Here is a 22457-nt window from a genome sequence, read left to right as displayed (position 1 = left end):
AGTTTTGTATCACAATTAAATCACTACAGGTGTTTTACAATTCTTGCATTCTAGGACCAAAACTGTGTTTTAATAACCGTCTATAAACTCAACAAGTATTTCATATGTTTAATTATGTTATAAACACATGAATAAGAAATTATGAGATGAATACCAATTACCAAAGTTGACAATCTTTATCAACCAAAACCTGCCTATGAATACTGAATCTATTCTCCTCTCTATCCTTGGATGTTGACCGTTTATTGCCGTTATTCTTTAGTTTCTATAAAAACTTAAACACACCAATTATAGCTTCATAAATAGCTTCTAAGAGGGAAAGGAAGACGATGAATAACGTCATTTATCCTACTGCAATAATCCTCGTAACTGCATGCTGAATAAATCGGCTAGAGCACAACGGACGTCCATCTGTAAAGAGCAAATGTTAAGTAGATAACATATAATGGTCCCCTATTCGCCATTGATGGACCATATCAAAACCGGACTTACAGAAAAGCACAAGAGTTTACCTGCTCACAGCATACGAGCTTGGTGATCAACGGGTAGAACCTTCCGAGGTGTCTCCTGAATATCTGGCTGTCCATTGAGTTTACCTGCTCACAGCATACGAGCTTGGTGATCAACGGGTAGAACCTTCCGAGGTGTCTCCTGAATATCTGGCTGTCCATTGAGTACATACCCTTGAGTACCTAGAATCCATACACACGTCAACATAAATCACACACCAAAAAATAAAACTTATCGATTTATTTATTATTTTTTTACCATGAGAACCCATCAAAGAAAACCAAGTAAAGCGCAGATGCTAGGCAGGTGGCCTTCAAGAGGTTATAAATAAGCTGGAAAATGGATTTGTGGTTTTACTACAACTGACTAATCGGGGTGGTTATAAATAAGCTGTAAACGAGCCAGGGTGGGCTCGGCCTTGTATTAAAATGTTGAGCTTGACTAGGCTCGTCAAAAGATCGAGCCTGATCGTGGCTCATCGAACCGCTTTGTTTATTTTTAAGTTTAAATTTTTTATTATATCTCACACACATTGATATATATGTAAACTAAAAGTAATATTTTGGTGAATGAAGAATACATAAACTACACAATTCATAATTTATATATATATATATTAAATTTTGGGTTACAAATATAGATTTGGGCTTTAATTTACACGAGCCAACTAACAATCAAGCCATGAGCCGGTTCGCCTCATTACTAACCGAATTGGCTCGGCATGACTCGTTTACAAACGAGCCGATTTCAAGCAGCTACAAGGTTTTTCAACAGCCCTAGTTATGAATGATTAAAATCCAAGATGTAGGAAATCAATACCTTTACAACAATGGGAGACCGAAGCTCAAGAACTTGATGAATCTCCATACTAGTACTATCTCCAATACTCGTTTGGAAATCCGATGCTTCTTTGAGTACCTGACAGCAAAAAGCTGCAAGCTTTTCTTCAGCATTAGTTTTAACTCTATCATTATCTTCATCATCAGTTTTAAGCTCCCCATTTTGGTTTAAACCAACTCCAGAAGTCGTCTTGTGTAACGCCTCTAAGTAAATGCAGGTCCCGGTAAACTCCTGGCGAAGAAGATTAATTGGCGGCCTGAATGAAGATAAACTAGTTTAAGTCAGAATGATAAGATCAATTGTCTGAACCTGTCCCATGAATATAGCAATGCTTGACTCTAGTTTAACAAAAGTGTTTTTATCATTAGTCAAATGTTTAACATATCCTTCCAATATCATATATCATTGTTTAATACTGCATAAAGACGACAATGAGTTAAATCAAAACATTTTTCAAAGTGTATAAATGCATACAGCCCCGTAATTTTCATTACAAAAAGAAAAGCCAGACATAATTTCATATATATCCCTACAAAACATATCATATGTATTCAAACCAAAATCTAAATATCATATATGCCACTACAAAACTTGACAAATATCATATATATCCCTATAAAACTTACCAAATATCATACAAAAATGAATATATATGATATTTTGATTATTTTAGATGGAATGGATACATATGAAATTTAGAGTTAGGTTTGGATATATACGATATATGGCAAGTTTGTAAGGATGTATATGAAATTATCCCAAAGAGTTATATTAATATTTAATACTATAGTATTTTCAGTCGTATTTAAACATAATTATCCAAGTAACCAACCTTTCAGGAGTAACATGTTGCATTCATAACCTGAGGTTAGTGTACGAGTTATATGACGATGCAAACTCCAACATCGAGAACAAAATTTCCAAAATGGTAATTTTTTGGTAACCTTTCAATCTACTCCAGTATTTTTTCTGCACATTTAACAAACAACTTAAAATTGGATTAATGAAGCCTAATTTCCTACCCGACCTGGCGCAATCATTTGAGCTTTGGCATACTCGAGTAAGGTCCATACCTGGATGATATCAAGGGCACCTAATAATAGCAACTGAGTTATGCATTTGCTCCTTATTGTTCCCATATATGCACTCTCTACTGCATCTTCAGATTCATTCTCCTCATCAGGAGACTACATTACATAAAGAGGAAAATGAGTAAACTCTAGAGTCAACAAAAGTCAAAAGTATGTTTCTTTGACTTTTAAAGTCAAACTGAACATGGTACCTTAGATGGGGTAATGGGTATTAAGGCATCTAAAAGTCACGTTCTTAGGTTTAGAAGTGAAACTTCTAACAAGAACATTGTTCCTCATATTTTTCTTAAGTCTTTGACCAATTGTTTGACTTCTTTGCAAACTTGGCGTAGGAGAAGATTTATCAGAATTTTCAGATGGAGTTTGACCTGCAAAAAATTATAAGTCAAATTATTTTCTTTAAAATTTCATTATTTTAATAAATTTGACGAATCATAACCTTCGGGTTCTTGTGGATCCGTTGCTGGCTCGTCTTCTTGTTTGTCCTTCGCCACCATCAATAAATTTTGACCTGCCAAATAGACCTCATTAGATACGGCCAATAAGATTTTGACATTATATCGTCGCTAAAAACGTTTAATGCGATTATGAAACTTACCAGGCGACCGAACCGACGGACTATTGTCTTCTTGAACTTTTAAACCATCACTCATAACTGATTGATTCTTGGTGCTTTCATGACTCAATGCATTAAGTAGCTCAAGTGGTTGAGTGGTGTAAGAAGCATCCCTGAAATACAAATGTGTCGAACTGTCAATATTGTTACAATATTGTAAATTCAAAAAAGATCTTAAAAATGGAATTATAAGCACCTTATGCTCTTTAACAAGGTATCCCAGTCAGAAACAATGAATTGGTTTCCTCCAATTTCTATAAGATGAACCAATGCACCGAGTGATATTGAGACCACTGACTGGTCCGTCTTTTTTGCACAATCTACCAGTAAATTTAACAGTGGAGATAACATGAAACAAACCTCCTGCAGGAGATCTTTTACAGATTATTATCTCATAAACTTATAATGAATAATCAAGATCATTTGTAATAAAAGGTCATTAACAATATGTGTTAATCAGATAAGCAACTGTTTGACCGTTCAGCGAAAGTTCATTTGTGTTTGTACATTTAATAAACAAACAGCCATGATCAAAACATTTTGTTTATTTAGTTACATGATCAACATGTTTATGTCTCGTTTGTTCATTTTTGTTAGTGAACTGTCATTTACACCCATTCATTTAAATTCCTTTGTTTACTTTCATTTATGTTTGTTAGTTTACGTTTATTAAAGTTCGTTTGTTAATATATTCATTAATTTTTTTTCGCCCATTACAAATTAGTATAGTTTTAAATTTTAATAACTTTTTAGGCCCAACACATTGTTATTGACATTACTTTTATCAGTTTTAGCTCAGTTATTTTCGCTCCTTTATGTTCATACTGTTCGAACACGAACATGTTCAATTTATTAACGAATGAAAACGAACAAGAAAACCCCATTCGCTTAATTGTTTGAATTTAATCATCTGTTCCATTAAAGTTAAATGAACGAGCACGGATATGCTCCGTTTGTGTCCGTTCGGTTGGTTTACAAGCCTAGCAAAATCTGTTTTATCCAAATACAAAAATTAATTTCAACTCGGTTTATAGAATAACCAGTGGCAAAACACAAGTTCACACACTTGCATAGTGTCGAATGAAAATAACAGTACCTTGTAAAATGTGTTAAAAAGGTTGCATAACAACTGCAGTGAATGAACAGTAGTTTCACGGATCCACCCGTCTTTAGAAGCTGTAGTGTTTTCTTTTCCCGCATGCCTCACATGATCAAAAATAGGAAACAAAACACGGTGAAATATACTCTCCCAAAAAGTGGGCGAAAAATGGCTTCCTCTTTCATTCAACAAATCAAACAAAACCTCAAGTGCACACTTGCTGATCTCAGCACGCGGGTCAGATGTCAGATCAGATAAACCAGCCAGCATTGGAAACCAATAATGCTCGGTAACATCGTATGTTGTATCTACATTGGTGTAAATCGGTTTTAAACTACCACCAGGTATTAAACCCTAACAAAGACAAAATGTGATTACACTCAGTTTTGATATTAAAAAAAAGGTAACTAATTTTGAAACGGTGATGAATAATAATATAGATAAAACCTCTGCAAGTCGATCCTCACATATGCGGAGAAGTGCGATAGCTTTTAAACTGATGCGCGGAGAGCTTTTACTGTTGGCAAAACTTATTAGGCAGTTGACACAGTCCATAAAACAGTCTCCAACAACTTGATCAAAGTGCTCTAGTATAACTGTCAAATTCAGTTAGTTTGACACAGCACACCAAAATAAATAATTGTATGTTTCTAGGGGTAACCGCATAAGGAGTAATACTTTCTAAATTGGGTAACCGGCTTTGTTTGCACCCTAAAACCCCCATAAAATCTATTAGACAAGTTATTGATATTTATGTATATGATTTATATTAGAGGGTATTAGAGTGTATTTATGTAATCTATTTATATCTTGTAATCTCTTATGCATAATTACATAATACAATCCAATAAAATCTTTGCCCTGCTTGCGGTGCGCGCATATAATGTATATATGTGTGAACCCTCGGGTGGGCAAAAGTAAAATTGCACTAATTTTGACGTTATTTTACTAATTTTGTGAAAATAACGTTAAAAGTGATGGAAGGTTAATCAGGCATCATGTGGTGGCGTTGATAGCCGAAAGACAAGGGTACATGCACCAATCAGCCGGCGTCCCGATGATTGAGTGCTATGTGCCTTATGTAATATGTCCAAGGCTTGATGCAAAACTACTATCGAGCCGGGGGTCTCACCGGAAGCAGCCTCTCTATCCCCATGGGGTAGAGGTAAGGCTGTCTACATCTTACCATTCTCAGACCCTACCATAGCTTTGCTATTGGTGGGATATACTGAGTACGATGATGATGATGATGAATACAATACAATCTTCGCTGTTTATTTTGGTATCAAGAGCCAAAAGGGTCACAAACCCTAATTTTTTTATTTCTGCCGTCAAACACCCCAGCCAACCACCCTCTGCTGCCATGGCACTTCTTGCATCCTTCACCCAAGCAGAAAAACAGAGTCACAACTCACACAAGTTCGGTTTTACACTCTCTACAACCAATTATGGCTACTGGAAAACATTAATCCAGCCATTCCTTGTTACCAACAACCTTTTTCCCTATGTTGATGGCACCATTCCTTGCCCAGACCCGTTCATCACCATTCCTTCTACTGATAAAGACCAGCCGCCAGTCAGCCAACATAACCCAAATCATGCAACGTGGGTGTCTAATGATGCTCATGTTCGCATGTTAATCCCATCTACCATTTCTGAGAGTGCCTTCCAGCATGTTCAAGGTGATACATCCAAAGAATTATGGGCTGCTCTTGAACGTGCCTTTGCACCTCACACCATATCTCGAGAATACACCCTCAAATCACAGCTTCTTCGTCTGAAGATGGAAGCTGATGAGACCAGCGCTGCCTATCTCCTTCGTGCACGTGAGTATGCTGATGCCCTAGCCAATATTGGCGAACCATACAAGGAAAAATATCTCGTTATGCTGGTTGTAACTGGCCTTCGTGACGAATACGATGGCTTCAAATCACAGATTGTGGGTCGACAATTTCCCACTGCTTTTTCAGATTTACATGCCCTCCTCTCTGATCATGAATTATGAATACATGATCAGGAAGACTCCAGCAGCCCTTGTGCAAGCCTTTACAGCCGCAACACCACCGGCTAGCTCTTCTTCAGTCACGGCTCCTTCATTGCCTCCTGACACGGTTCATGCTCTTCAACAGGTTATGTCACAACTTGGCCTTCTTAAGCCACAATCTTCGGTTTCACAGCCCGCTTTTCCACATCATCAGACAAACTATGCCTCTCTGGGCCGTGGTCGCAGTTCGTACAATCACAGTTTCAACAACTCTAATGGTGGTAATAGAAATCAGTTTTCTTGGGCATCTACTCAAAACATGGTTTTTGGTACTTGTAACAGGTGCGGAATTGGACATATTCCATCCCAGTGTCCTAACAGGGATCCGAGTACTATGAGGTCTACTCCACCTTCAGCAAACTTTGCTGACTACCGTTCACAGGCAACAACTAATTGGCTTCCAGACACTGGTTGCAGCGAACACTCTGCTATGGATCAACACAGCCTTGATCACTCAGATCCATACTATGGTAAGGATTCTCTTTATGTTGGTAATGGTGAAAGTCTCCCTATTTTACACATTGGTTCAACCAAAATTTACTCCCCACACAAAACCTTTACCCTTTCAAACATCCTCCATGTCCCTCAATTAAAACGAAATCTCCTTTCTGTCCAACAATTTTGCTTTGATAATAATGTGTATTTTGAATTTCACTCCACTTTTTTTGCTGTGAAGGACACGCTTACGCGGAAAACCCTCCTCACGGGTCCAAGTGACAACGGGCTTTACTCTCTTCGGCTTCCACTTTCACGTCATGTTCACCGTGTTGCTTTTTCTGCTGTTCGTGCATCTTCTGACACATGGCATCGAAGACTTGGACATCCACATCCAGATCTTTTGAAGTCTATGTTATTTCAATTTTCTCTTCCTGTTAGCAATAAAAGTTTGAGTGCCTCTTGTAATTCTTGTCACATGGGGAAATCCTCGAAATTACATTTATTAATTTCATCGTTTACTAGTACTAATGTTTTGGATTTAATATTTTGTGATGTTTGGGGCCCTGCACCCGTTAAATCCTTTAATGGGGATTCCTATTTCTATTATGTGTTGATCATTTTACCCGTTACATGTGGATCTTTCCATTAAAACACAAGTCTGATGTATGTGCTATCTTTAAAACTTTTCATGCTATGGTTGAAAGACAATTCAACACTAAACTTAAATCTATTCAAACAGATTGGGGAGGGGAATTTCGATCTCTTTCTCCCTTTCTCTCTTCCTTGGGCATTATTCATCGTCTCTCATGCCCTCACACCAGTGAACAAAATGGTTTTGTTGAGAGACGCCACCGACATGTGGTGGAAACGGGTCTTACTCTTTTTGCCCAGTCAGGTGCTCATAAAAGGTTCTGGAACTTTGCCTTTGATACAGCTGTCTACTTGATTAACAGGATGCTTTCTCGTGTTGCTTCCAAAATCTCTCCTTTTGAACACATCTTTAAACGCAAACCTGACTATTCCTTTTTAAAAGTTTTCGGTTGCCAGTGTTATCCTCATCTTCATCCTTACAATCCTCACAAAATGGACTTTCGTTCCATACCTTGTCTCTTTCTTGGTTACAGTCCATCCCATCATGGTTATCGTTGCCTTGATCTCAAAACACATCGCCTATACATTGCACGCCATGTTCGGTTTCATAAACAATATTCCCCTTTTCTTCATTCTTCTTCTCCTCAGTCTACTCAGTCCTAATCTACACAGTCCCAACCTGATCCTTACTTCTCCTCCTTTCCACTCTCTTGTTGCTCTCCGACACAACCTGCAACAGAACCTGTTTCTACCCAACCAAATCTGCCCGTTTCTGACCGACAACCCAGCCCACAACCAGCTCACCCAGACCTACCAAACCTGCCCGCTACTGACCCAGAACCATCCCTACCACAACAGCCCGTCTCTGACCCATAAACCAGCCCCGAAACTGCCCACCCTGATGCACAATCATCCCCGAATGTTACCAGCCCACAATCGACCCACTCACATACTACCGCCTCTATTGAAACACAACCGAACCAATCTGTTCCAAATCACCCAACCTCATCGACATCTATCCCACCTAATACCTCCACCAGACCAGCACATCTTCGCCAAAATCCTCCTAAAACTAAACGTTATGATCCCTCGGCTTTTCACACCACCACTGAACCAATTGTCACTGAACCCACGACTTTCACTATTGCTAACAAGGATCCTCAATGGCAACAAGCCATGTCTGAGGAATACAGGGCTTTGATGAAAAATGGCATGTGGACTTTGGTTCCACCTATCTCAAATGTTAATGTGGTTGATTGCAAATGGGTGTACAAACTAAAACGGGACCAACATGGGGCTATTAAACGGTACAAGGCACGCTTAGCTGCAAAAGGGTTCAATCAACAAGCCGGTGTTGATTATCATGAAACCTTCAGTCCCGTTGTTAAACCAACCACCATCCGGGTTGTTCTTTCTTTGGCAGTTACCCGTGGGTGGCCTCTTCGTCAGTTAGATGTACAAAATGCATTTTTACACGGTGATTTAAAGGAGACTGTTTATTTGAGACAACCACCTGGATTTGTGGATCCAGCTAGACCTGACCATTTATGCCTTCTACACAAGTCTTTATATGGCTTGAAACAGTCCCCTAGAGCATGGTTTCAACGTTTATCTAAAGCTTTGCATCTTTTGGGTTTCAAAGGGTCCACTACCGACCCTTCACTTTTTATCTACTCTTCTGCAGGCATTATTCTTTACATGTTAGTTTATGTTGATGATATAATCCTAACCGGCAACAATGATGCAGCCATTAGTCATGTTGTTCATAGCTTGAGTTCCACTTTTGCTCTTCAAGACATGGGTGCACTGTCTTATTTCTTGGGAATTGAAGTTAAATCTGTTGGTTCGGACCTCATTCTTTCTCAAAGGAAATACATCTTGGAAATCTTAAAAAAGGCTGGTCTCTTACAATCCAAACCGGTTACCTCCCCATGCTCCACTACGGCTCATCTTTCACTTGGTGACAGTCCGGTTTTTGAAAATCCAGTTCGTTACCGGCAGGTTGTAGATGCTCTTCAGTATCTCACTTTAACTCGGCCTGACATTGCCTTTGCTGTGAACAAAGTTTGTCAATATATGCATTCCCCGACAGAAAATCAATGGTGTGTTGTTAAGCGTATTCTTCGATATATACATGGCACTTTGAATCATGGTCTCCTCATCAAACGGTCGTCTGGCTCTACTTTGCATGCTTATACTGATGTGTATTATCAGTCTTTTACAGCATAGGCTGGCTGCCCTGATGATCGTCGATCCACGGGGGGATATGCTATTTATCTTGGTTCCAATATTGTATCTTGGTCAGCTCGGAAACAAAAGACTGTCTCTCGATCATCGACTGAATCCGAATATAAAGCCTTAGCCGACACAGTCGCTGAACTTACATGGCTTGATTCGCTTATGCGTGAACTACGAGTGCCAATGAAATCTGCTCCGATCTTATGGTGCGACAATCTGGGGGCTACATACCTATCTGCAAATCCTATTTTTCATGCCCGTACGAAACATGTTGAAGTTGATTTTCACTTTGTTCGAGAAAAGGTTGCTCACGGTCGACTCTTTGTTCAGTTTATTTCTACACGTGATCAGATTGCAGACATCTTTACAAATCCGTTGCCAACTGAAAGATTTGTGACTCTACGGGACAAGCTACAGCTTGTTTCCCACGCTTTCCCACGCTTAGCATGAGGGGGGGATATTAGACAAGTTATTGATATTTATGTATATGATTTATATTAGAGGGTATTAGAGTGTATTTATGTAATCTATTTATATCTTGTAATCTCTTATGCATAATTACATAATACAATACAATCTTCGTTGTTTATTTAAATCCCAAAAAGTTTCTATAAAAGGTTGTCAAAAGGTATTGACATGCTATCTGTCATGTCAACATTTTATTTACGGGTGGTGCTATTGACACACCACCCCCAAAATGCACATCAACATGAATGTCACGAGATTATATGGCCCGTACGACTTTTGCAAACCACAGACCTATCACATCATACGGGTTGTATACAACAAACGCTTATATCATATGGCTTGTATGGCTTCTGAGTGAAGTTATACGGCCTGTATGAACATTTTTTTCATGTCATATGGGCCATATAAGGTCATACAGCCATACGATTTGGCAAAAGTTATACCGACCCGTAGGATATGGCAAAAAAGTTATACGTCCCGTATGAATCTTAACACTTACACACCACTCTCACAACGGTCATTTTTAGTTAAGTTATACGAGCCTGTATAACACCTTATACAAGCATGTATGAACTGTGAACATCTATGACATATCATACGGGTATATAGGGTCATACAACCCGTATGATTTGACTAAAAAGTCATGCATGCCTATATGAACATTGATGCCATCTCATATGGACCATTTAGGTTCATACGGCTTGTATGATTTGGCGAAAAAGACATATGGACAGTATATCAGTGGCATGTGTATGGCTCTGTTCTTATTTATTTCTGATTTTCATTATTAAAAGATATGATGGAAGTAAAGCAATGAATAAAAAACCTTGCTCTACATTCTCAAAAGCACTTTCAACAATTGATTCCAACTCATCACTGGCAGCAGCTGTGAACACCATGAAGACACTTCGCCAACCAGATCTAATCCCAACCTTTGATTTTATCATCTGTATCCAATCCACATGTTGGTTATAAAGCAAACATAGTATAAAAAATGTTTAAAAACAATAGCCCAGTGCACAGACAGGTAAGCATACCTGAACAATGCAATCAACAATCAGTTTCCTAATTCTTTCACTCCGACTATGCCGCATTAAAATAACAAATGGTTTCAGGGTATCATTCTGGAATGTGAAACTGGCGAGTTCTGCACGCTCCATGTATTTTATGCCTAGTTGTTTTAAAGAATCTATGGCATACATTGCAACTTTCTCATCATAATGACTCCCAGCAACAATAAAATGATTAGAAAGGACAGACCATATTCTAGCCCATACCTGAAAATATAAATGCTTTCACTAAGTTGAAAACCAATGAAACATCCAAATTGTTGTGTATGGAAACTGATTTTTTGGATTACACATCGGGTAAAATGAAGTTAGAGTGATAGTTTTCAAGTAATGCTTTCTTAAAATTATTACTTGAAAACTTTTATTTTAGTTCACTCATAGTTTCTATAAATAGAAGCATATTCATAAGATAAGTGACGGATTATTACCATGTGTATACGAGCCATATTATAGTAACTGATATCCACAAGTTTTTGCAAGCTATAAACTCGGGCTGGGATATGCTTCAATTCTTCAGCTGATACATTACAAAGAGCAGCAAAAAATTCTACCACTGATTCACTCGGGAGTTTAACGCTGTTCAAGAAAACTTGCTCGGATGGTTTTCCAGCCAATTCTTTGAGTGACTGAACAACAGCATCTTTAGAGATTTGGTTACCTCCATGCATTACAGTTGCAGTCATAGCTGGAATAGATGTAGTATAATCTAGCCTAGATATGCACTCCAAAACAGCATTCCAAGAATCTTGGAGCGTGTCGGGCTCTGAGTCACATAGATCTAGTAGAGTCCGTAAGGCTTCAACATTTTTACTATGCATATCTCTTGGTGCATGTAAGAAGGTAAATCTGCAAGAGCCAGTCAATAGTTTGAACCAAACAATGAAAGACGGTTGAGTTTATTTAGTCAAATTAATCTTATATGGTGTGACAAGAAACGAGGATTCAAAAGCGGGCCCCTTTAACTGATTTGAGAAGAATAGAGATCTTCTAGTCCTATTTAATGTTTTCAAAACCGGACCGGATAGCAAATCAGTCGCTAGACCGGGTTTAAGAACCGGATGACGTCCTAAATAATATAAAAACATAAAACTATATATACACATCTAATACAAAACAAAATATGAAAATGCTTGATGTTTTGGTGTGAATTTGCAATTTTAATAAAACACTAAGATTTAAATAAATAAGATATGTAGTCCCAAGGAATAAATGGCTCGTAAAATGAGATTTTGTATCCAAAGAGTCCAAGGTTCAAACCTTCCCTCTAGGCAAACATATTAGATGACCATCGCTGCTCAAAAAAGAAAGAAAAAAGAAAAAAACAAGAGATTTGGAAAAGAAAATTTGAATTATACCGGTAGTAAAGGTGACAATTTCAACTCATTTCAGGAATGGGTCAATTTGGGTTGTGTTTTATCTCATAAGGTACATACTGGTCAACCGTATTAGACTAGTTATATAAATATCATATCTAGAAGGTATCAAGTGTAATATTATTCTCTATATATAGAGCAACTATGTAACCCTATTATACACATAATCAATATATATACATTTTACATTCTGTGGTGTATACACCTATATCATTGTATATTGATTGTGTGTAAAATAAGGTTACATTGTCTATTGTATACACCTATATCATTGTATATCACTTGGATACCTTCTAGATATTATAATTATAAAACTATATAACTAGTCTAATAAACCCGAGCTGGCCCATTTCAAGCAAATCTTGTTTGACCTGTTACCCAATCTGCCCTGCTTGCGCAAGATGCAAAGTATATATTTACCTGACCAATGACGTCAAAAAAGCATATCGCATAGTATCCATTCTAAGAACATGCGTGATGTAAATTCCCGCTTTAAAACCTTCCATACAAAGAATCACTCGAGCCTTGTTTTCCCTTTCCTCCATCATGACAGAAAATGTAGCAAGCAAGGGCCACCCTACAGCTTCAACCATCGGTCTAATAATCTCAATTCGTTGAGAAGTATAAAATGTTCCTCTTTTTGCTCCTTGTTTCTTAAAAATTTCATGTGTTTGTTTAATAATAGCTTCACTCTCAGACTGGGTGTCAGATTGACTCCTCAGTTTTGGGAGAGCCAAATTAAGAATACCAACAATGCCCCCTTTTTCTTCGGTTTCTGCTTTTTGCCAACTGCTTTTTCCCATATTAATTGTCTCGTTCTTCATTTTTATCTCTTCTTTAACAATGGAATCATATATTTCCTCCAAAAGTGGTCTTGCTGCACATTCTTCTCTTCTTTAACAATGGAATCATATATATACCCACAGCCTCATTCAAAACCGTACCCACGGCCTCCTCCAAAGCCGTACCCACGGCCTCCGCCTCTACCATCCCCACGGCCTTCTCCAAAACCGTACCCACGGCCTCCGCCTTTACCATTCCCACCGCCTCCGCCGAAACCATCTGGAGGACCGGGAGCATCATGTTCCCTTCTTACAGCCAAATCAAAGGCTACTCGATAGATTTCATCATCTACCAACTCAACCCACTTATATTTGATTTCTTTTTCCTGGGTCAGTTTCAAAATAAGGTTTGCTGCATGCAAACATATAACAAATGTTTTACAACTTAACCAAAAGGTTAAAGTTGCATGAGGCCCTATAGTTCTATCATCAATTTCAAACAGCTCGATAAATTCACGAATGTAACAAGCATCGGAATTACGTGTTGGAGGTTCCATCACAGAAATAGTGAATGCAATGGCGGATGTCAAATGACATCTTCCATTTCAAATGAAGGATGTCCATCAAAATATTAAAACTATACATGTTGGTGTTTTTAATAAAAAATCTGTTTAATATTTATTTTTGTATTTTTTTAAATAATGATATTTATAAACTAATAAAAAATAAAAAGAAAAGGCGTATTTTAAAAACGTTATTTGTTAATACACTTTTTATTTATTAAATAACGTTATTTAAAAAAAGCATTATTATATTAGAAAATAAGTAAATAATAAAAAGAAAAATTACTGGTGTGGTCAAATAGTCAGAATACACTATTCACATCCGCCATTTGAAATGGCGGATGTCAAGATGACATCTTCCATTTTAAATGGCGGATGTCCATCAAAATACAATGTTACGTATAGGGGTAGCCTAATTTGAAAATTGTGACATGACATTCAAACTGGCGGATCACCAAAACTGACATCCGCAATTTCAAATGGCGGAACACCTGGTAGGCGTCCACTTCACCAGACAAGATCTGGCAGGGCCTACGTGTTTGTTGACATCCGCCATTTCAAATGACAGATCTCCTATTTTCCTAATAAAACTTTTCTCTTTCTTAAAAACCATTTTTTCCTTTAACATTTTTCTATTTCAAAAATTTTTTCCAAAATTTATAGCTTTTCTATAAATGGAATTGTTAGACATAAATAGTCCCTCAAGTTATGCCTAAAGCACATGAATCGTCTATAGTGTAACATAACTTTTTTTTTTTCAAAAATTGTGTTTTTACAAAAATTGTGTTCAAAATTGGGTTGCTTTTCGGGGTGTTTCACTTTTGGGGTGATCATGGTAACCACGGTTTGTGTTTTTGTGTTAGTTTATCAGAGATGTGTTAGACCAAAGTTAGAGAAATAATCAAACCATAGTTTCAAACCATGGTTTGACATACGTAAAAGCATGCAAACCGTGGTTTCAACATTGGGATGGCAATACAAAACAAAGAACATAATCCGCTAATGTTTTAGCGGTATAGTAATCAAGCCATGGTGCAAATCCACGGTTTGTATATATATAATTTTGAATTTCATGATTCGGTATCATGTGATTAATGCTAGTTATTTTTGGATCCGTGTTTCTTTAACAGACCTTTTCGGTATTTTACTTCACAGCCATTAATGGTACATAGCTTTTCAATGAGATTTTATCTCAAAACTTTTTGTAGATAGATTTCACTTCTGTTTTTCAGTGAGATATAATCTTCATACTTTATGAAGAATGAAGTGCAATAATGCATACTCTGAAAATGAACTACAATTGAAAACATAAACACTTCAAATCAACCTTATAAATGCATAATAAACATAACTCACAAACTAGTTCAATTTAAAACTATTATATTTTCTCCTTTCGAAAAAAACTATTATATATTCTCTAAGTTTTATTTTCACTCATTCATAATATCTTCATTCAATTCTTTTATATATTCTAAGAATTCACTAGGGTAGTAATATTTCTTACGAGAATGGAGTTCGAAAGCTCAGAGAACACATGTAATTGAACATTATTGATACACATACACAAACGAGACGAAGGCTCATAAAACACGTGTAAATAATGTGCAAAGCACTCATATTAAAAACATGTACAATACAGACATTACTTGGACTATGATGAACAACTTGAAAATGTGAGTGAAATCGATTTTGATATTAATATATATTATTTAATTATTCGTATTAGTTTTTATTTTTATAAATTATTGTTGATATATTATGATTGTTAATTTATTAAAATATATCTTTTGTTTTTTTAACGACAAATTTCAATCATTTTGAAGACTTGAACTCGAAGTCTTCCAAAATCTAGATGAACCCCCCCCCCCCCCCCCCCTCTATCTCTAATAAGGTAATAAAAAAAATTGTATATAATAAATAAAAATAGCAACCCTAGACAAAGCTAGAGAGCCGAAAACCCAGGTGTACATTTACATGTTAGCCTGAGGGTTTGTAACAAACTATATAATATTAAGTAGTAACACAAAAGATTCACTTATTTCCGGTTCAAGATTTTAGTTTCAGTCTTGTTATATTTATCACCCATATAAAAGAAAGATTTCAATTACAGAACAACGCATGCTCATTAATTTAGAATTTCAAATGGTTTTACATATATTCCACATATAGAACAAAATCCATAATTATGTGCAATGGTACTTTACTTTTTAAGAGTAAACATTATCTAAGTGATTATGTTTGATCTATTCAAAAGAACCTAAGAGTAACATAAGTTTCAGTAAACATGTCGGCAAACCGGACCTACAAATCTTAACCCTACTTGCAAACAATGGCGAAGCTTGGGCTTAGTCACAGTGGTGACCTAAGTCACAAACTCAATACCTCATGGTGACCGTGCCCAATACCTATAAAAATTTTCAGACAAAATCGCATAAATTTACCCTAATAAGCGAAACAACGACAATGAGCGGGGCCACCCTCGTCCCCATTATACTTCGCATTGCTTGCAAACGTAATCAACGCTATGAAATAATAACGCAAATGTATCTCGAACCAAAGTCGTAAACGTAAACTTCTATGATTTAAAACTTAAATTAAGCGTTTGGTTCATTAATGAGGTGTATCATTTTATTGAGCTTGTTTATAAACTTATCAGTTTCATATAGATGTTATCAAGCCTAATAAATCAAATTAAGAAATAAAAAAGATCACACAATTGAAACCTTTCTTCGCACTGACACAATATGTAACTAACTTACTTTAAATAGCATCTTCAACACTTTATACCTTTTTTATTTTTATTTTTTTTAATAATTAGCTTGCGTGTCATGCTACCAAAGTATCTGCATCCGAATCTGACAACCGGGCCAAAGTACCCAGACCCGAACCGACACATCCAATGTCCAAATATCCGTTCAAACAAACTAAACCAACCCTATACTATACATCTAGGGTTTCAGTTTCACCGTGCAACACACGTTCAAAACCTATCAATTAATTAATTCTCCGATCAAATTCCAATTGGATAACGATGCCTCCGAAATCGGCAAGGAGACGAGGCGGACGAACCAGAGGAGCCGCGAAGGGAGCCGCCGTACAGCCTGATCCGGAGACCGTACCGCCGCCGGAGGAATCCGTCGTTCCGGCGAAAGAGGAGGATCCGGTGGAGGTTAAGGAGGAGACGGTGGCGGTTGAGGCGGTGAAGGTTGATGAAGAGAAAGTGGAAGAGGTTGAGGCGAAACCAGTGGTTGATGATGATGGAATAGATCGATCAAAGAGTAAGTTATTATTATTATTACTATATTATTTTTTATTTAGTTAGGTTTTGCTGTTATAATTTGAATATCTGGTTAGGTTATACTTGATTACATATGATTTAAGATTAATTATAGGTGAAGTTGAAGATAATTTGGTTTGGTGGATGATTTGTTGAGCTGAATTAATGAAATTTAAATAAATTACATGAATTTGATTCGCTGTTAGGGTATGCAACTACTCTTTTAACACTTTTTAGAGTAATAGAAAAGAATTAAGGCTTTGATTTTGAATATCGATTCTTAATTGCTGTTGTATGGGCGATATATATGCGAAAAGTACTTCTATAAGGCGTCGGTCAGACCTAACTGCCTTGAGTGTTGGCAGGCGCACAGGCGTAGTGAATCTGGATAAAACCGGCTGCAACCGGAAAAAAAACGGTCTGAACTGTTTTGAAACGGCTAAAACTGGTCTGAAACATTTAAAAGTGGCCTGGAACCAGTCTAAACTAGCTTAATGCAAGCCTAAATGACGTGCTCTTGCTTTTTAAGCGCCTCGTGTTTAGACGGCAGGCTCATTATTTGTGCCTTCAGTGCACTTTGAGCCTTGGTTACTTAGCAGAGTACAGACATGGACATGAAAACATGACATGAAGCTCTTTTCTTTGTTTTTATGGAATGGAAGTAGCGATGTAATAGATAGGGAGATAACTAGCTGCAAAAAGTGTATTTGTTAAAGATTTACGTGCTTTCAACACACTAAATGCGTGAAAAAGAGCCTTTTCTTATAAGAATATTGATGCTGTTGTTGTGAAGAAACATTTCGACATGGCATGATGCCGTGTACATCGATCTGACATTGAATTTGGTAGTAGATTTTTCTGAAGAGAAAAGAATATAAGATAATATTACATTCATCAGATACAAATTAAGAGAAGTCCATGAGTGGACTTGTTTGTTCATTGCCCATGCCTTTCCGGCACTAACTTTAAGAGACTTCATATGGAAAGATAAAGTATCCACCACATCAAATCTCTTCTTTAGTGAGACTATAAAATATGAAAGTTGACTGACATTTAATTCTATATAGCATTTGCTATCTCCAAGGGGGTGCCTTTTTAAGGAATGCAATGCTTATGAGCATTAATGTGTATCTTGAACAATCACTATAATTCTTCTCATGTTTGGACTGTTAGTATAAGATTGGAAGAAACACCCCATATCATTTATAATAACATTAAGTAGGACCACCATATGGTTAAAATCACTAATCAAAGGAGAAGAACGCAATGGAGCTTTCTTACCAAGGTGGATCAGTTTTTGTATCTATATTTACCTGTTTTCATGGTATATCTTACAACTATCAAGTATTACCTGTTCAAATTTGAAGTATCAAGCACGGGAGCTGCTTCACGCTGCTTATTACATTGTTTTAAGCTAACAGCATATATATTTAAGTTGCTAATAAAGGGACCTCTCTATTCGTGGACTAGCTTCTTTATGTTGGAATGTTGATCAAGATTCCACTAAGCCAAATGTAAGTATTCTCATTGCCTTTATGCATGACAGGAGAAGACTCCAGTGTTGTGAAAGATTCTGTTGAGGAATATGAAAAAGGTGAACGGTTGGATTCGGAGGATAATGATCCAGAAGAATCCGAACCCGAAGAATATGCTGGTGAGGATGGAGATGTTGGTGAGGAGGAAGTTCATGAAGACGACGTTGGTGATGAGGAAGATGGTGATGATATACATGAGGGAGAAATGGAAGTGGAAGATCATACTGCTGTAATGGAGCCAGAAGATGAAGCACATGACCATGAACCTGAACCTGAGCCTGAGCATGAGCATGAACTGGCTGCTGATGAGCATGCTGACATGGCGGATGAACAAGAACATCATGATGTTTTCAAAGAAAGACGCAAACGGAAAGAGTTTGAAATCGTTGTTGGTGGATTGGATAAAGATGCAACTGAAAGTGATCTTAGGAGAGTGTTTAGTGCAGTTGGCGAAATTTCGGAAGTTAGGCTTATGATGAATGCTCAAACAAAGAAGAACAAAGGGTCTGCCTTCATTCGTTTCGCCACTGTTGAACAAGCAAAACGAGCTTGTGTAGAACTAAAAAACCCTGTGGTATTTACTCTTTTTTCCCACATAGTTATAGGTATTTAGGGAAAATTCTGATTTTGATAACATATTGAAGTCAAATAACGTCTTTCGTACCACCAAATTCAGGTTAATGGGAAAGAATGCGGTGTTACACCAAGTCAAGACAGTGATACTTTATTTTTGGGTAACATATGCAAGACATGGACCAAGGAAGCTGTAAGTAGACTTGGTGTCTTGTGTAATGTTAGTTAAACTGTTAAAAGTTAATTGACAGCTATCTCTCACTGATATTAAATGTGAATCCAGTTAAAAGAAAAGTTGAAGAAGTATGGAGTTGATACTGTGGATGATTTGACATTGGTTGAAGACAACCAAAGTGAAGGATTTAGTCGGGGCTTTGCATTTTTGGAATTTTCTTCACGATCAGATGCCATGGATGCGTATAAGCGTCTGCAAAAGAGAAACGTGACATTTGGTGTTGATAGACCCACTAAGGTTTCTTTTGCAGATTCTTTTATTGACCCTGGTGATGAGGTCATGGCCCAGGTAAACTGTTAGGTTGTATACACACACGTTTACATATACGTATACATATATGTATCTCTGAATCACTTAGTTTGAAAAATGATAGATCATATTTGTAGTAATACAAGTTTTGTATCTGTGTTTAACACATTATATATATATTTGTGAAGTTCTGAAGTGGATTGAAAATGTGATTGTGGGGTGGGCCCAATGCATTACGACCCACACTTTAATATCATTTGTTTTGATTTCAACTTGTTTGATTTGTTAACCGATTTAGACTTGATATTTTTCCAGGTTAAGACGGTTTTTATAGATGGCCTGCCTGCTTCCTGGGATGAGGTTCGGGTGCGGGATCTTCTAAAAAAATACGGGTCGGTGGAAAAAATTGAGCTGGCCCGTAACATGCCCTCTGCCAGAAGAAAGGATTACGGGTTCATCACATTTGGAACACATGATGCAGCTTTAACATGTGCTAAAAGTATTAATAATCAAGATCTCGGAGAAGGAGATAACAAGGTTAATTTTGACACTCTAATATATTCATTTAATTATTAACTGATACCTATTATTTTCTCATTTATAATTCTTATGACTTATGAATATCAGGCTAAAGTCAGGGCCCGATTGTCACGACCACTTCAAAGAAGCAAAGCAAAACACGTCTCCCGTGGTGACTTTCGACCCACTCGTCCTTCTTCTAGCTCTTACAGGGGCTCGTGGGCCCGACCTGTACCGCGTAGTCTACCTCCACGCAGTATAAGAAGTACTAGAGGACGTTTACCGCCTGTTGTGGACCGTGGTTTTAAAAGGCCTGCTGGATTAATATCCAGACGGCCTGTTGCACCCTTGCCACCAAGGGGAAGGCGTGCTCGGCCCGTGGCTCCTTTACCGAGGGCTTACGATAGAAGGCCACCTGGTATGCTTTATTAAATACTAATAATTTATGTGTAGATCCTTTTTTTAGATGTAAAATTATTATATTATGCATGTTTTTATACAGTTCCTTCACACCCAAAGAGTAGCTTGAAGCGGGAATACAGTCGACGTGAGGAGCTGCCGACAAGAAGCAGGGCGGTTGTCGACTATGGCCCGCCACCTAGATCCGCCCCAGAGAGACACACATCTTACAGAGACAGTTATCACCCGACACGTGTACCACCCCCCGCCTATGCTGATATTCCACGAGGGCCCTCTCATTCTTCATCAAGAAGAGCCGCCTACGCAGATTCTGGCAATTACCGTGAAATCCGCCCTCGTGATTATGAAAGACCTCCTCCGAGCTATCGTGAAACCCGCCCTCGTGATTATGAACCTCCAGTCTCTGGTTCAAAACGTTCATATGCTGCACTGGTTAGTTAGTTACAGCCGATATAATAATGATACACGTATCAACATTGTATATCACAATTCACAACAATTAATTGATTTTTTCTTAAAAATGTTTGAAGGACGATGTTCCACCTCGCTATGCGGATGCTGAAGTACGCCCATCGCGTGTGCGGTTGGACTATGAAATGGGCGGTCGATCTTCACAGTATAAAGATCCATACAGCGAGAGGTTTAATTTTATTTTTGTATATTAGTTATATCTGTCTTGAAACATCATTTAAGTTGGAATTATGTTATCTAATGATTTGCATGATATTAATTTGTCAGAATTGAAAGATCAAACATAGGAGGAGGAGGATATGGTGGTAGCAGGAGTTCATTGTCTAGTCAGGATTCCCACGGTCTTTATATCAGCAGCAGCCGTCAGGGCATGTCTTATGGTGGAGGTGTGCCATTTAAGGTTGTTTTAGGAACCTTTTTATTAATCCACTCATGTTTTTCTGACTGTGCAGGCTCTTACAGTGGCGGTGAGGGTGGCGGCGGTATGTACTCATCAAGCTATGGCGGTGGTGACTACATTTCTCGTGGCAGTGATGTATGTGCCTAAGTCTTTATTTTCTAATATATTTTGAATTAAATTAGTAAGAATGAGTTAGGATTTGACATTTGGGTATGTGCAGGTTGGTGGAAGCTCTTACTCATCACCTATGTATTCTGGTCGTAGCATGGGCGGCAGCGGTGGTTACATGGGCGGTGGCGGAGGAGGATCTGGATCCTACTATTGAGGTGCACACCATTGTTAATTTGATGCTGCTGAATGCATTATGATGATGATGATGTGATGTTTACACATGATGTGATTTTAGTGTGTTTTTTATTGACGTTGGGTGGGGGTACTATGCTTAGGCAAAGTACATTTTTAGATTATTAATGGTTTAACTTTTAAGTGTATCAAACTTGATATAAGTTGTTTTCAATTTGAATGGTTTTTATTTATTGTTATTATCATTAACTGTGTATATCTTCAAGAGAAGGTTTTTTTATGTACTCTAGAGAACGCTGACAATAAATAATGAGATATCTTCTAAGTATTGAAGATAAAAAGAATATAATTAGTAATATCTGATCTCCATGACAGCTAATAATGTTGACTGCCTAGCGCCTTAGCCTTCTATTTGTTTTGATTTTTGATCTTATCTTTCTACTCATAACACTTCACATTGAAGATCTTATATTTTTATTATACGTTAAATTAAATATGTTGTAGAATATAAGTAGTTTTTATTTTATTTATTTAAGTTTTAGATTTGTATGTTAGATATCATGAAATAATAAAATGAAAATTTAATAATTTAAATAACGAAGATTTAAAATTATAAAATTGTATTTTGAGATAAGATGTAATTAAATTTTCTTGTGACTTATTAGAATAAATTGATCACAAAAGCTTTTGTATAGTCTTAAGATTTTAAATTGGAAAAATTCCCAAATTAAGCGTTTATGAAAATGTTTTTC

At 37.2% G+C, this 22457-nt stretch overlaps 1 protein-coding gene and 1 pseudogene across 3 annotated transcripts; one reads left to right on the top strand and one right to left on the bottom strand.

Moving 5' to 3' along the window:
- Nucleotides 1-265: 265 nt before the first annotated feature.
- Nucleotides 266-13258, bottom strand: LOC143536627 (brefeldin A-inhibited guanine nucleotide-exchange protein 5-like; annotated as a pseudogene). The gene is made up of 15 exons (XR_013135916.1): nt 12799-13258; nt 11434-11851; nt 10973-11212; nt 10762-10882; nt 4604-4752; nt 4154-4510; nt 3254-3420; nt 3040-3170; nt 2881-2952; nt 2633-2809; nt 2424-2537; nt 2183-2319; nt 1330-1606; nt 597-692; nt 266-411 (listed from the first exon to the last, which is right to left on the bottom strand). The product of XR_013135916.1 is annotated as a brefeldin A-inhibited guanine nucleotide-exchange protein 5-like (transcript).
- Nucleotides 13259-16600: 3342 nt separating this feature from the next.
- Nucleotides 16601-21872, top strand: LOC143536626 (uncharacterized). Of its 2 annotated transcripts, none has more exons than XM_077030570.1 (11): nt 16601-17001; nt 18547-19109; nt 19212-19301; nt 19392-19631; nt 19908-20129; nt 20220-20529; nt 20614-20963; nt 21062-21171; nt 21270-21405; nt 21475-21537; nt 21623-21872. In XM_077030570.1, exons 1-11 carry the CDS (start codon nt 16755-16757, stop codon nt 21725-21727), a joined length of 2436 nt encoding a protein of 811 aa, XP_076886685.1. In that variant the 5' UTR covers nt 16601-16754; the 3' UTR covers nt 21728-21872. The 2 variants fall into 2 exon arrangements, with proteins under 2 accessions (XP_076886685.1, XP_076886683.1); XM_077030568.1 differs by having other exon boundaries at nt 16602-17001; nt 21270-21388; nt 21455-21537; nt 21623-21871.
- Nucleotides 21873-22457: the final 585 nt, after the last annotated feature.

Source organism: Bidens hawaiensis, unplaced genomic scaffold, assembly GCF_021521415.1.
Source record: "Bidens hawaiensis isolate Kalapana, Puna unplaced genomic scaffold, B.hawaiensis_p1.1 tig00010854_1, whole genome shotgun sequence".
Taxonomy (NCBI): domain Eukaryota; kingdom Viridiplantae; phylum Streptophyta; class Magnoliopsida; order Asterales; family Asteraceae; genus Bidens; species Bidens hawaiensis.
Note: the sequence above shows the minus strand (reverse complement) of the source record. Positions and strands in the feature narration are given on the sequence as shown.

Bases quoted from the DNA above. Each gene is read 5' to 3' on its own strand.
- LOC143536626 (XM_077030568.1), top strand. From the start codon at position 16,755: ATGCCTCCGAAATCGGCAAGGAGACGAGGCGGACGAACCAGAGGAGCC. The intron at 20,530-20,613 runs GTATGCTTTATT...GTTTTTATACAG, and splicing joins TTACGATAGAAGGCCACCTG to TTCCTTCACACCCAAAGAGT. The intron at 21,538-21,622 runs GTATGTGCCTAA...GGGTATGTGCAG, and splicing joins ACATTTCTCGTGGCAGTGAT to GTTGGTGGAAGCTCTTACTC.